Source organism: Lepisma saccharinum, chromosome 28 (assembly GCF_977018435.1).
Source record: "Lepisma saccharinum chromosome 28, izLepSacc3.1, whole genome shotgun sequence".
NCBI classification, from domain to species: Eukaryota; Metazoa; Arthropoda; class Insecta; order Zygentoma; family Lepismatidae; genus Lepisma; species Lepisma saccharinum.
Genome location: NC_139256.1, coordinates 4,570,027 through 4,584,589, shown reverse-complemented (window position 1 = coordinate 4,584,589; position 14,563 = coordinate 4,570,027). Strand labels below are relative to the sequence as shown.

General features: G+C 41.1%; 1 protein-coding gene across 1 annotated transcript; it reads right to left on the bottom strand.

The window, feature by feature from the left end:
* Window positions 1–12,015: 12,015 nt before the first annotated feature.
* LOC145980576 (TNF receptor-associated factor 4-like) lies at window positions 12,016–13,572 on the bottom strand. The gene has a single exon (XM_083113611.1). It carries the CDS (start codon window positions 13,570–13,572, stop codon window positions 12,016–12,018), a length of 1,557 nt encoding a protein of 518 aa, XP_082969737.1.
* Window positions 13,573–14,563: the final 991 nt, after the last annotated feature.

Below are 14,563 nucleotides of genomic sequence, written 5' to 3'. Positions count from 1 at the left end.
TGCCACGCGCCATGATGTGCTCTTCTTCCTAGCTCATCCCTGCGTCGTGGTAGGTCATTGGGACAAAGGAGCCTCGCACCAGCTGAGGGAAATTCTCCCATGATACCTCCTCATACAACAGAGCAGAAATCTCCGCATCCAGGAAATTCTAGGGCAGGAACTTGGATTTACAATTGCGACCATACCAGTTTAAAATGAAAGGTATAAAAAAAAGAAGGTAAAGTGCTCCCCTGTGCATAGCACCACGTCATGAAGGCGTATAGGGGGTGTGGGGGTAACGCCCCACACTTTCTTGATCCGGTGGTGAGTGGAGGTGATGTGATCAGCATCACGCCTCTGACCGCCTTTAACCCCCAGGGTTTCCCCCAGGTACCCATGTTATTCGACGCTGGGTGGGCGCCGGGACCGTTTCCAACGTTAGAAAAGTTCCCGGATTTGAACCGGCCGGGGATCGAACCCGGGACCTTTAGCATGGTAGTCAGACGCGTTACCGACTTTTAAAGGAATACTCCCTATGCGGAAGTATTCCCCATCATTCACACGACTTTCACTCATATCAATTGGACTATTTTCTCGATTTTTCGGAGGACAGACAAACACAAATACCCATGCCTTACCCGGGACTCGCACCCGGAACCCCTGGCGTTGTAGCGCGCTGTGCTAACCACTCCGCCATGAAGGTCAACTCGACCGAGCCACCGCGGCCACCTTAAAATGAAAGGTCCGACGGATAATTACAATCGGCGATGAATTCAGGAGGTGGCCAGTGGGGGAGAGTCCCCCAGAAAATTTCAGTAACCCGGCAGAGCATTCGGACAATAGCTACGAAATTTGGCAACCATGTTCACATTGACTTAATTTCGTTCACTTTAGTTTAACATAGAACGCATTTTTTTGTAATAAAAAGTACTGATTCAGCCCTCTTTTTACAATTAAAAACCAAAGTGATAAACTGAATTTAAATTATCGTCCGTTTTGATAACTGCTAAATTAAATATGATGCATCGGGATGTGCTTGAAGCTTGTGTGAAGGTGCCAACTTTGAGGAGAACGAGAAACCCACAGGAAGTTTCGTTGATGACACCCCCCCAGGAGGAAAGTAGCTGCATTCAACACTGATTGCAATTACATTGGGCAGGTGACCTGAACCGAGGGATATGGAGTGATCGCAACGGCGTGCCGCAGTTTTCTGTGTCCCCCCCAGAAAAATTCTGGGCCCTTATGAAAAAGAAAGTATAATCACGTAAAGTGTGTCAGGTTCGAATCCCGGCCTGTGCATGGGTTTTTCTACGTCAGTGTCCCTTTATCAAATTCATCGTATCATCACTCATCCTCATGTTCGTGATTAACACAAGTGGCAGAAAAGCGACGTTAAGAAACAAATTAAATTACCAGACAACATGTACCCAAATATACAACCATGAAAAAAAAATCATAAATCATATTTTTGCTTTGGAGTGACACTTCCGAAAGATTGTTGCTAATTCTAGCTGCCCTGTGCCCCACCAGTGACGGAGCCACAAAAGTTATATATGTACACACATTTATATATATTTGAATTGTGTTTATAATTATATATATTATTATACAATATCAATGTTCAGTGCAAGGCAATGTATGGGTCTTAATCTCTGCCACATAAAATAGATAAATAAATTAACAACAATAAATATATTTCCCTGATAAATAACGCTTTTCGGTCCTATAGCGATTTTGAAAATTAAGGTCTACACATAGGACATGTGGCACAATATTTACATTACATTTCAAGCTATGACACCAGAACAAGAGATACTCAACAAAGATTAATGACATTTTTTAAATTCCATATTTCAAAATCAATATAGATAAAACTAGTTTTGTCCTGTAAAAAAATAATTGTAGAGGATTGTAATTTAGCAAAATTTTGTAGGGGCCCCTGAGCTCTTGCCTGGCTACGTCGATGGTAAAAATAGTTTTGTCGCAAGGCTTAGTGTGTCAGGCGTGGGAAACGAGAAGAAGAAATAGAGGCTACATCCTTGTGAGATATCTCGCGAACATCTCTTTTCCCACCCAGATGAGCTGAGGAGGCTGACCCCGTTGCCCCCTCTCCATGCTCTGGTTACGCAACGCCGCTCATTTAATTATTCCACAATTACTCTCACGGCAGTGTCGTCTGCGTCTCAAGTCTGCATATTTGCTGTAAAATTATTGGATGAGTATTTGATTTCCATTATTTAATAGGCTGCGTTTTCTTCGGCAAACTTTTCTCAAAACACATTTTCAACCGAGAACAGCAGACCTCTGTGTGGAGGGGTTAACAATTTTCGAGCTTTCGAGTATTTTTTTCGAATGTTGGATATGCATCGTATAAATATTTAACGCTCCAACTTTCAGCCACAGTAAAACAGCACTAAGTATCGTGAACGTGTTTACAGGTATTAATAAAAAAAACACTAATCTTTATTATACAGGGCTATTCTAAATGATCTTCCCGATTCCAAAGTATAGTATCTCACGTTTATTTAGTCACAATGACATGCAAATGATTTGAAATGAAAGAAAAACTTTTTGGCAAAGCTGATGTTTAGTTCCGTATTCTGCCGCTAGGGCGACAGTAAATTAAGATGGCTGGAAACGAAGACAGGAGAGAATTTTGTGTCTTGGAATTTTATGTACATACAACAGTCAGTTTTTTGTGTCCAGCGAAGTTTTAGGACGAAGTTCGGGTTAGATCCACCAAGCGGTCACTCAATTCGGAAGTGGTACAGACCTTCGAGGAGGACACTGCAAACGGACTTTCCTACCTTCACATGCTGCAGACATGGCTCTTCCCGCAGCTGGAAGAGGACATGGAAAATTTTATTTTGCAGCAGGATGGGGCACCCCCACATTGGCACCGGGATGTCAGGAGGGAACTCCACAGAAGGTTACCAAATCAATGGATAGGACGAGCTATTCGTGAGGATCAGGTTCTGCTTCCTTCCCTCCCCCCCCCTCCCCTAGATATCACCCCCTGTGGCTTTTTTGTGGGGTTATGTTAAAAACCAAGTGTATGAGCCTCCCCTACCTAACAACTTACCTGAACTTCGAGTACGCATCCAAGAAGCAGTTGCGTCCATTGATTATGAGATGTTGGGAAGAGTGTGGCAAGAATTTGACTATCGGCTTGATATGTGCCGAATTACAAAAGGCACTCATATTGAGCACCTTTGACGTGGAACATAACACGTATGTGTGTAAAAAAAAACTTTTTGAGTATTTCTTTCATTTAAAATAATTTGCATGTCATTGTGATTAAATAAACGTGAGGTAATTAAACTTTGAAATCGGGAAGATCATTTAGAATAGCCCTGTACAATGGCATATTTTAAAACAGAATATTTTCAACTTCTACTCGACTTTTCGAAGGTGATGGTTCCTCTATCACAACGTTCAATGAAATCTTTCATGAACTTGTTAGTGCTAATACTACACAGTTCTTTTTCTTGTTAAAGCATAGGATGATCCCCAGCTAACTGCAAGGCTCGACCAAACATCCCTCCACTAACATTTTCCACTACTCCCCAATGGTGCAGTGGTAGCGTCGTTACCTTGTAATCAAGGGGTCCCGAGTTCCGATACCCGATGGAGGCACATAGTGGCTCGGATCCCACTTTAAACTGTAGGTCCAGTCCCGATTAGCCTTACTGTGCAGAAAGTGAACTAAAAACACGAAATCAAACAACCTGTGGTAAGCATAAAATCCAAGAAGGTGTTTCTGTGGATTTAACTCAGACGCACTGAGATTGCTGTGCCACACCCGTAATATCTTGTGTCCCATCAAGCATCACAGCTAACTGCCCACTATCAACAACTTCCTTGCAACTTCCACGAAGTTTTAAGATTTCGTTCTGTGCATATGTCCTGTCGAGGAAGTTTCATTCAACAATTTCCTGACCTCATCTTCATTTTGTTCTCTTCTGATACGAGTGTTCATCAATTCTTTTTCGCACTCTCTACTTTTGTCTCTCTTGAATGCAAGTGATGAAAAAAACATTCCAAATGCTGCCGCCTCAGACGTTCATCATGTGAGGAGACTGATATACCGACAATAAACAGCGGCAATGGAAGTTAAAAGTAGCTTACGTTCGTGCGGAAAACAAAGAAGTTGGCCAATTGTTGATGACCTGGCTCACTCTCAGAACATGAGTTTTGTTTTGTTTTAAGTTCACTTTATGCACAGAAAGGGTAATCGGGACTGGGCCCACAGTTTAAAGTGGGATTCGAGCCACTATGTGCCTCCATCGGGTATCGGAACCCCTTGATTACAAGGCGACAACGCTACCACTGCGCCATCGGGGAGGCCCTTCTCAGATACTACAGTATTTTCCGATGCTTCTTCTTCTATTCTCCCACGTAATCATAATACACCGTGTTTTCCTTAATTAACTGTATACATTGGAAAAAGAAATGCTGAGATAGAGTAAAACGCCCATTTCAGAGCAGAGTCATCAAATAAGTTATGAAATTTCCATCACACAAATAATATTTTGTTACAAAATTAAATCTTGTTGAAAGTTGTATACTAGACCCCTTATAGCCCAAACGAGAATCGTCTCCCCCCCCCCCTTCGGTTTCGGCGCCCCTGAATATTAGTAGTCTTATGGATGAATACCCACCCACCACCGTTCTGACGGTGTCCCTGCTTTCCTCGCAATATTCCAGCCGAGATACGACGCGAGAAACCGTGTCACCACTTAACTCGAGATCCCAGAGCTTTACAGCTTCTCATGACCTTCAAAATTGTGAGCAGCGACAATTGACATTGTTTCGGCGCTTTTGTTTGAGCTAGAAGTGGAACAGACCGCACTTTTCCCTTCTGCTTCCGCCGCCCGGAGGGACTACTTTCTCTCGCCCGTTACGCCGTCGGGAGATATGCGCTAGCCAACCCTCTCGGCAGAAAATTGGCTTACGGAAAAGTTTTTTCCCCTTTCTTTGGCAAGAAGCAAGTAATTGTGCAAAAAAATAAGCTGAGTAGGGGGGGGAAGCAGGCTTTATAACATTGAAAATCTTTCTGCGTGCATTTTCTGTATGGTCGTGACATCTATTGGCAACTTTTCAAAACATAATCCCGCCATGAGAAGCGGATGGAGTCTGGTGTTGGTAGCACTTCCGGTTTAGCTTAAACTTCGTCCTTCGTGTAAGGAGAATAAGTTGCGTTTCGTTGGTGTAAATTATTATATGGTAATAGGAATCCAGTGGCGTATTACGTTATTATTTCAGGGAGGGATACGTTTCTTGGAATTTCTATGACAGTCGGAGTATGCTCCGATCTAGATTGTGTCGAGCCCTAGCTACCTTCACACATCTTACGTACATTAATGGCACTGTGTAATACATAAGGGAAAATTTTACATTTTGGGGGTGTAAGGGGGACTTTCTGGTAAGGCATCCAAACGTAAACCTCACTTCCACGTAGTATGTACACCACAGTAACTGCTTCTTGCAGACAAACGAGGCTCTGGCGTCTGAACCTTTGGCCAGTGTAACCTAACCCTCTGTAGGGCTGTGTGTTGTCCTTGTATGTGCTAAGTGTCCCTTTAAAGACTCAGCTTTTAACCTATAAGAAGATTTTAGACCTCAGAGACAGTATTGTCTTAGTTCTTGTGAAGTAATCAATGAATGAATGAATTAGTTTTAAAAACTGAGTAAGGAATTCTTTAACATAGATGTATTACTTTCTTCTAAGTGCTGAGGCACCCAATCAATTTCATTTTCTTGTTGGGAGCCTACCCTTAATTTTGTTTTATTTAAGGGGGCTTGACAGGCTAAAATAGCCTATGAAAATCAATCAATCAATATTACCTTTTTAATGAAACTTTGTCCCATTCGATTAAAATATTGGAAATATTTGTTCATGAAGTTATCATGTTTTATAGTACGGTATCTTTAACATTAAAGTAAGAATGATATGCAATAATCTTGGGATTTTATCGTCGCAGTAAAACGCTTACATTACAATAAAATCCATGCCTGGGAATAAACTGTTTTACGAGTGTCTAACCTTGTTTGAATATTCCCGTGGTAAGAATCCCATTTGTCCTAGTTCGGAACATACATGGAATATAATATTGACATGTGCTCCTGGATTATTACACTTCCTGCAGTCATAACATTGGCATGAGAGCAGGTGAAGCCTATGATAAGTGTCTCGCGTGAGAAACTGGGACTTTGCCATACATGGAAATGTAATATAGTAAAGTAGAATTTTAGGCATGCTGCATCCTTTTGAATTGGTCAAATTCCCAACTTCAGGGCTGTAACTCGGTGGGGGTTGATGGGCCAGTGGCCCGGGGTAAGGTTCATGAACAGGGGATCCCCCCCCCCCCCAAGACTGAGGTTTCCAAACGAGGCGAACAGTTTGACACATTCAAAATCTTATAGTTTTGCTTTACCTTTTATTATTATACTTTTATCTATAAAATCTTCAACCGTAACATACATTTTAATAGGGAACAAACAGTTCCAAAGTAGCAATTCATTTAATCGGTTAATTGAATTTTAAAATTGATAGGTTAATCCACCAGCGTACACAGTTTTTTTCTTTTCTTTTGTAAAGGTGGATAGTGCATAGCTGCTTTCTGGGAAGGGGTGGAATACAAAGTAAGATAGTTCGTATATTTAGAACTTTCCATCTCAAAAATAGCAATCGCGGTCATTTCAGGGAGGCTGGTGTATTTATCACCATAGTTTTTCCCGAGTTTTTCACGGTTCTTATTTGAAAATGTTGATTTTATCAAAATCCCCATCAGCCCCCTTCTACGGGCGCCAGTGGGTTAATCGGTTCGATCATAGGCGTAACTTGGTGGGGGGGACATTACCCCCAAAAATTTTCACATTTATTAAAATTTCCAAGTTAGGTGACCTAAGGAGCAAAGTAATAAAGAGTAATATTTGTGATTTCGCAAACGTCATACTTATTTAGCAAGTAATCCTGGATGCTGTTTTTATTGGATGGAAAAATTTTCTAATCTCTTCCTCCAAACTTAAGCCCCAGGTTTGATTCTGTCCCCTCAAAATTAGACCCCGTTTGATTTTATCCCTTTAAAATTTGATTCTGCCACCTCAAAATTGGGCCTAAGTTTAATTTCGTCCCCCCCAAAAAAGAAAGAAGGACTAAAATTAAATGGTGTGACTCAGTTGTTAGCATATGCAGATGATGTAGACTTACTGGGGGATGATGTGAATACAATTAAGAATAATGCTACAATATTTTTCAAAACTGCTAAAGAGATAGGTTTGGAAGTTAACAAAGAGAAAACTAAATATATGCTTACAGGTCGAAAATAGTGTTAGGTAATAATCAAAATCTAATTATTGATAACAACTCGTTTGAAACAGTTTCCAAATTCAAATACTTAGGAGTAATATTAACAAATGAAAATGATATTAAAGAGGAAATAAAAAGTAGGCTTAATTCAGAAAATGCATGTTACTTCTCTCTTCATAAACTTTTGTCTTCTCGTTTAATATCTAAGAAACTAAAAGTTAAAATATACAAAACAGTAATTTTGCCTGTAGTATTATAGATGTGAAACTTGGTCCCTTACATTGAAAGAGGAACATAAATTGAGAGTATTTGAAAATAAGATCCTTAGGAAAATCTTTGGACCTAAAAGGGATGAGGAGACAGGTGAGTGGAGAAGGTTACATAATTTAGAACTACATAATTTGTATTCATGTCCAGATATTATTAGAATAATTAAATCAAGAAGACTTAGGTGGGCCGGCCATGTGGCAAGAATGTGAGAGGAAAGAGGAGTTTACAGGATTCTTGTTGGGAAACCTGATGGTAAGAGACCTGTAGGAAGGCCAAGACGAAGATGGAGGGACAACGTTGAGATGGACCTAAGGGAAATCGGTAGGGATGGAAAAGAGTATATAGAACTAGCTCAAGATAGGGAAAGATGGAAGGCCGGTGTTGCTGCAGCCATGAACCTTCGGGTTTAAGAAGGCTAGGGAGTTAGTTAGTAGTTAATCAAAATTAGGTCCCAAGTTACGCCCATGGGTTCTATTGACTGGAATTGTAAAGGTGTATAACCATAATAAATGTGTGTGTGTTTGTATGTGAACGTACTGGTGGAACTCGCCCTTGATCTCTTCTGGGACTTAAGACATTTAGCACAGCACTGTCAAACTTTCTATCTTTTTCAGTTTCAAACCGTCATCTTCGCTTTCAGCCTGGAAGATTGCGATGATGGAGCAGTCTCGATGCATTTTTGTCTTTTGTTTCTGCGAGCTTCCATGAATCTCAGATATTCTTTCCTTTGGTAAGTAAGCACGATTCCTTCCTCGGTTTGGATTTTCCTCTGTAATTGTTTATCCTTCACAAGAGTTGACTTTAGACTTAGAAGTAGGCTTACCTACTTTTATTTTCGCTCGATATACTGTTATTATCATTACTGGCGTCTGGGCAAACGGGAAGGGACGGGAAAGAGATTTTGAAGGCCAGAAACATATTGCGGTTTTCAACGTTCTTCTGTTTGGTTATTTACCTTCGCTTTTCTGCAAGTTTTGAATAATCTAGAAGATGAAGATGAGTGATGATTATATGATACGAGCTGATTTATTTATCCCCATTTTCTATCAGACAGGAATATAATGAATTATAATAATAGTGTAAAATGAACTTGGAGTTGAACGGCATTGGGAGTGTCACTATTCATCTCAGCGGCCAGAAAACTATGTATTCCACACTATACCGCGTTTATTACAACTTGTCCCGGTTCCCGCGTTAGCTGATCGCTGGCTTTTCTCCGTGCTGGGGAAAGTCAAAGCCAGGCAGCCAATTAAAATACGCAACGTAGCAACAGCGTCTACGTAAGCGCCTCTCTTCTGGCTTCCATTCGCTCCTCGCAGCCCAGCAGACGATTTTTTCCTCGTTTCTCATTGGCACCGAAACTGTCGAGCGATCCTTAGCGCGGAAAAAGGGACAGGTTCTAACAAACGCGGTATAATATAGGTCGTTTTACATGTCACCCACTTCCCACCCCCACCCATAGGGTTGCCAAGGGTGTCTTGGAGTTGAACGGAGTTGGAAGTGTCGCTATTCATCTTATCGACCCCGAAAACTATGGATTCCACACTAATATTGGTCGTTTTCGATTATTTTTACATGTTACCCCCTTCCCATCCCCACCCCTAGGGGGTGCCAAGGGTGTATTGGAGTTTAACTGCATTGGAAGAGTCACTAATTATCTTAGCGACCCCGAAAACTGTGGATTCAACATTAATATCGGTCGTTTTTCATTATTTTTACATGTCACCCTCTTCCCACTCCCCTATCCTAGGGGGTGCTAGAGGTGTCTTGGAGTTAAACGGCATTGGGAGAGTCACTATTCATCTTCGCGACCCTGAAAACTATGGATTCCACACTAATATCGGTCGTTTCCGATTATTTTTGTATGTCACCCACCCCACCCCTAGGGGTACCAGGGGTGTCTTACCCGCATAGTATTTCTTTCGAGATTGCAAGTGATACGTGTACCAAGTTTGGTTGAAATCGCTCCAGGCGTTCGAGAGTTATGCCGGTACAAACATACACACATACATACATACATTTTTATATATGTATTAGATTGATTGATCAAGGGACGCTGAGAAAGAACATCCACGCCAAGGACGGGATTCGAACATGGGAGCTGATTGGCAGTCATTCACACCAAAAGGAGTTCTTATGCTGCATACGTGTACATGAACGTTGCTAGGGGGATTAAACATGTCAGTCTTTAACCCTCCTAAAAATGGCATAGCTCATTAATGTTTTTGAGTTGAAAGACGAGTTTACACGATTCTTGTTAGGAAACCTGATGGTAAGAGACCTGTAAGAAGGCCAAGACGAAGATGGCGGGATAACGTTGAGATGGACCTAAAAGAAATCGGTAAGGATGGAAAAGCTTGGATTGATCTTGCCCAGGATAGGGACAGATGGAAGGCTTGTGTTGCGGCAGCTATATACCTTCGGGTTTAAGAAGGCTAGAGAGTTAGTTAGTTAAATAGTGCATTAAAAAATTACGTTTCTGTGAATTAGTATTCGAGCAGAATATAACAGACAGTGGCGTGGCCAGTGGGGGGTCATATGTATTTATTTTTAGTAGTGAGTCCTCATTTTGACATCTTTGCCTGCCCTTGACGTTTTCTTAGGAATTCTGGGTCCAAGGAGGGGGTTCTGGCCCACCAATCTCCCTTGGGGCACGCTACTGATAACGGAAGTACAAATTTAGATTGAAGGGCAGCGCAGAGATTGCCTCAACTAGGTAAGACCTTTACCCTCTTCAGTCCCTGACCAGGGAGCTAGAGTGTTTGCCGTATACACAGATTGAGAAAGTGACACACCCTAGCGAGAGTTGCGAACATCACTTGCCTAAAAATCCAAACCCTAAATTCTAAAATATCTCAGGATCATTCTCAACTATAGTTCCTAATCAGGAATCCATACCTGAGAAAACACACCTTCTATCCAGAAATGCTAAAAAAGGCCATCAATCAAATTACTCCAGTATATACCAGGTCCATACAGTCAATGAAAGCAATGGCTACAACGACATTCATTAAGCAACTGACGCCACACTGCAGAGACAAGCTGCTTATTTGCGTCATACAAAATAGAATCGTCTATAATTACATGCAAAATAGGATACGATAAAATAAACATTACTAAAAATATATATTAGAAGTCTCTTACAAATACTTATGATCACAACAATATTATTTTTAAGCCAACAATACAATTTAAAACATTGTTAAATGCCGGGTGTTTATAAATGATGTATACAACTTCCTTTTCCTCTAAAATGAAAACTAAATTACATGTCTTCTCTGTTACAGGAATACTAACTGGCAGTGAAAGTTTGGCAACGTTGTGCTAGTTAGGGACTCCGGCGAGTGGTGGCGCTAGTGGGATCAATAAAAGGAAATGGCGTATCTGTAGGGAAAAAGCTATGTCTGGCTTGTGGCTTGCGGAGTTAAAATCTGTACTCCGTGTGATTTTTCCTGTGGGGTTTTATCAAGGATATTGTCTACAAGCCACAAGTGAAGTCTATCGCTGATCTAGAATGCATTAGCCTTCGTTCGTGTAATAGCGGACATTTTGCAGCGTACATGGATGAAACTTGACTATCGTCTGGGTATCCTATGAGCAACAAACGGTGCGAATGTGGAGACATGCTGACTGTGCTGCACAAAATTCTTATCTCACCGCAACTGCATGGCGAGATTTCATGCGATAAATAATACAACGTGAATAATACAATCTTTGAACTGCCAAAGAATTACCGATTACGTTGAGCCATCAGTGTGGGAAAGATAGTAAAAACGTTCATGTTCAGCCAAGGAAAATTTTCAACAACATATCTGGATTTTTAAAAAAAGGTTTTCATACAGAACATTGTTGCGTATCAATAGGCACGCAGCTCACAGCTTTTTTAAACACAAACCTTTTATATACATGTATGAATATCGCCTTGTAGGAGTAATACGAGAATCGGTTCCACGTTACAAGGAATCGTAAGATTTAAAAGATGTGTATTTCCCGAATTATGGATTTCAAAAGTGTGACAAAAGTTCCAAGAAAGAGCAAAACTTTCACATTCAGCATACAAAGTTCATTGTATGAAACTTAATATGAAGAGGTTTTTTTTTAATCATGAGAGTCATGTTTTTCGGCAAACATTTTGAATAAAAGAACAGAATTCTGAAAATGCATACACTATATTACAAAATAATGTACATACTCAGTAATGTATTAGTGTTGCAATAGTTTCCCTTCCACAGGATGTAGGATTGAAAGACCTATATTGTCGCGTAATTACAAAGAATATTCTGATATACTATTTCAGTAGTATTCATCACAAAGTAGGTAAATTATAATATTATTACTTTTATTATTATTTCATATTGCATATAAATTGTCGTTATGATTGTCGACTTCTCGTTAGATTTTTGTTCGTATAAAAATATATGAACTGGCAACTATGTAGAAAAGTTGTGATTTATTTAGAGCCTCTTTTTCAGTTCTGTGGGGGCATTGGTCCTCTGCTTACCACTCTTCCTCTGTGGTTGCCTTTCCTGTACAGATATCTCGACCAAAATAGTATCGTCCACAACGTAATTTCTGGTCTTCAGTTTGCTGTGCGGAATAAAGAAAGATATTCCAAAATCATCGTTAAGCAAAGGCTTCACCGGTTTTCGAATGCTAGCCTCCTCCTTGCCTGAGACAATCTTCACCACATTCTCCCCTCGTAGCTTCTGGTCGATCAGCTTGATCGTGACGACGTTCGTGAAAGGCCACTTCAGAATGGTGTCGTACTCCCCTGCTAGTATCTGGACGCCAAGTCCAATGTACTCCTCACTCTCCTGGGAATCGCTGTCTGGGTAGAGTACTCCTCGAAGTCTGTAGCCGTGTTTGCTGCTGTAGAAAGATGGGCTGTAAACTTTAGTGCCCGGTTGGCTTATGGCAGCTCTTATTTTCTCGTAAATGCTGGGAATTTTCCACAGATATGGACCGTAGACGAGTACATCAATATTCTCCGTTCCATCTCTTCCAGGCTGTTCCAGCTCCAGTCGACCGTTGCTTGCCTTTTCTGTTTCCAGCTTCTGCTCAAGTCTTGCTATTCGGTCTTCCATTTTCTTCTCCAAATCTCTTCTCTTTTCACGTTCACTGTCGAAGCTCGCTCTTAGTTCTCCGATAACGCTGGACAGCTTACGTACCAAGTTGTCTGTGACCACCGTGTGAAAATCATCCTTCTTCGGTCTGCTCATCTTAGCTGGCAGGTCTTCATAGATGCACTGCATTTCCGTGTAAACTCTAGTCGCGTAGCTTCCTTTGCAGTCATCGCTTAAGTGAAGTTCCATGTCGTCTCTGGGAACGGTAAATCCACAGTTTTCAGGACAAGGGACGGGAAACCTAGGACAGTATGACTTGTGATGTTCAAAGTGTTGCCATTGCTCTTTACCTCGGCAGAATTCGCACAAGATTGTTCTCAGAGAACATTCTTGTTGCTCATGTTGAGGCAGGTCTCCTCTTGCGATGTTGTGCCCACAGTTATTCCCGCAGGACACAGGGAATAACTGGCACGTGTTGAAGTGGTCCATCAGCGTGCCACTCGCAACTTGTTCACGGCAGAAAGAACACACTATGTCGCACTCGTCATTCACATGTGAGTCCATCCACTTTCTCAGAACTTCCTTTCCGCACTTTTCGCAACGCACAGGAGCTCCGGGACACGTGTCGATCACATGCTGGTGTAAATCAACACGCTTGGCTCGGTGACCACACTGCAATTCACACTCCACGACCTCTTCCGGACACTTGTGCTTCTCCTCTGCTAGTTCTTCGTACGGGAACAAATCTTCGCAATGGCCACACGCGACTCTTCGTTTCATGCAGCTCTCCTCCACGTGAGGCTGGTGCACGTAGCGGGGCATCGTAAGACCACACCCATTCCCACATTCCACCGTCTCAGCTCCACACTTCAGACGATGACCGTCCATCTGCGTCTCTTCCACCTCTTTGTTACAGAAGGAGCACGATTTTCGACCACCCTGTAGCATTTTCTCCGAGGATATCCAACACCTTCAACAAAATTCGCTTCTTATAGAGAAGGCGAACTAAATTTATACTTACGTAGTCTACACGAATGCGAACAGAACAATGCGTCACCAAAACTTGATAAAAAGCTAAATTACGTACCAGTAAGTACACATCGATAAGATATACTGAGACATTAGCGGAAACACACCCACATTCCGTGATTAGCACCTAAAATAATATTTCTTAGAAATTCTACGATAAGAAATTGTCAAAACAGCAAAATGTCGTTTCGTGTTGTGAATAAGAAACACTGTGTCATTCAAACAGTAACATGTTACAAATAAAAGTTACTTTTTCGAGTGACAGTAACTATACCTAGTTACTTTTGAAAATGAGTAACTGTAACTCAGTTACTTATTCAAGTAACTAGTAACGAACAAGTTACTTTTAGAGTTACTTATCCGTACGGTTTAACAGTAAATATTATTCAAAAAAATTATATTAACACTTGTTACGAACAAATGTTTCGCGTGACGTGGTTTTTTCAATGTAGGCCTATGAGTTAAATCTGAATCGTGTTGTCTCTATTTTTTCAAATGTAAACATGTTAAGTTTTATAATGGTTTATTGAAAAATAATTTTAATTTTAAATGAAGATGATTACAGCCCGTACTGTAAAAAATTGATTGGAGAGTTTTTATTTTGTTTTGTTTTAATGCCATTGTATGCACAAAAAAGCTAATCGGGGCTGGACCTACAATTTAAAGTGGGATCCGAACCACTATGCGCCTCCACCGGGTGATGGGCATTTGACCTCATGATTACAAGGCGATTAACTTACCACTACGCCAACGGGGGTGGGGAGGATCCATAGGCGCGGACTCCATGGGGCTTAGGGGAGCTCGAGCCAGTAGCGTACGCAGGATTTCATCAAGGGGGGTGTTATTTCGAAAACTTTCTACAAATTCACATTACCATCGTTTTATTATACTTTAATTAATTAATTAATAA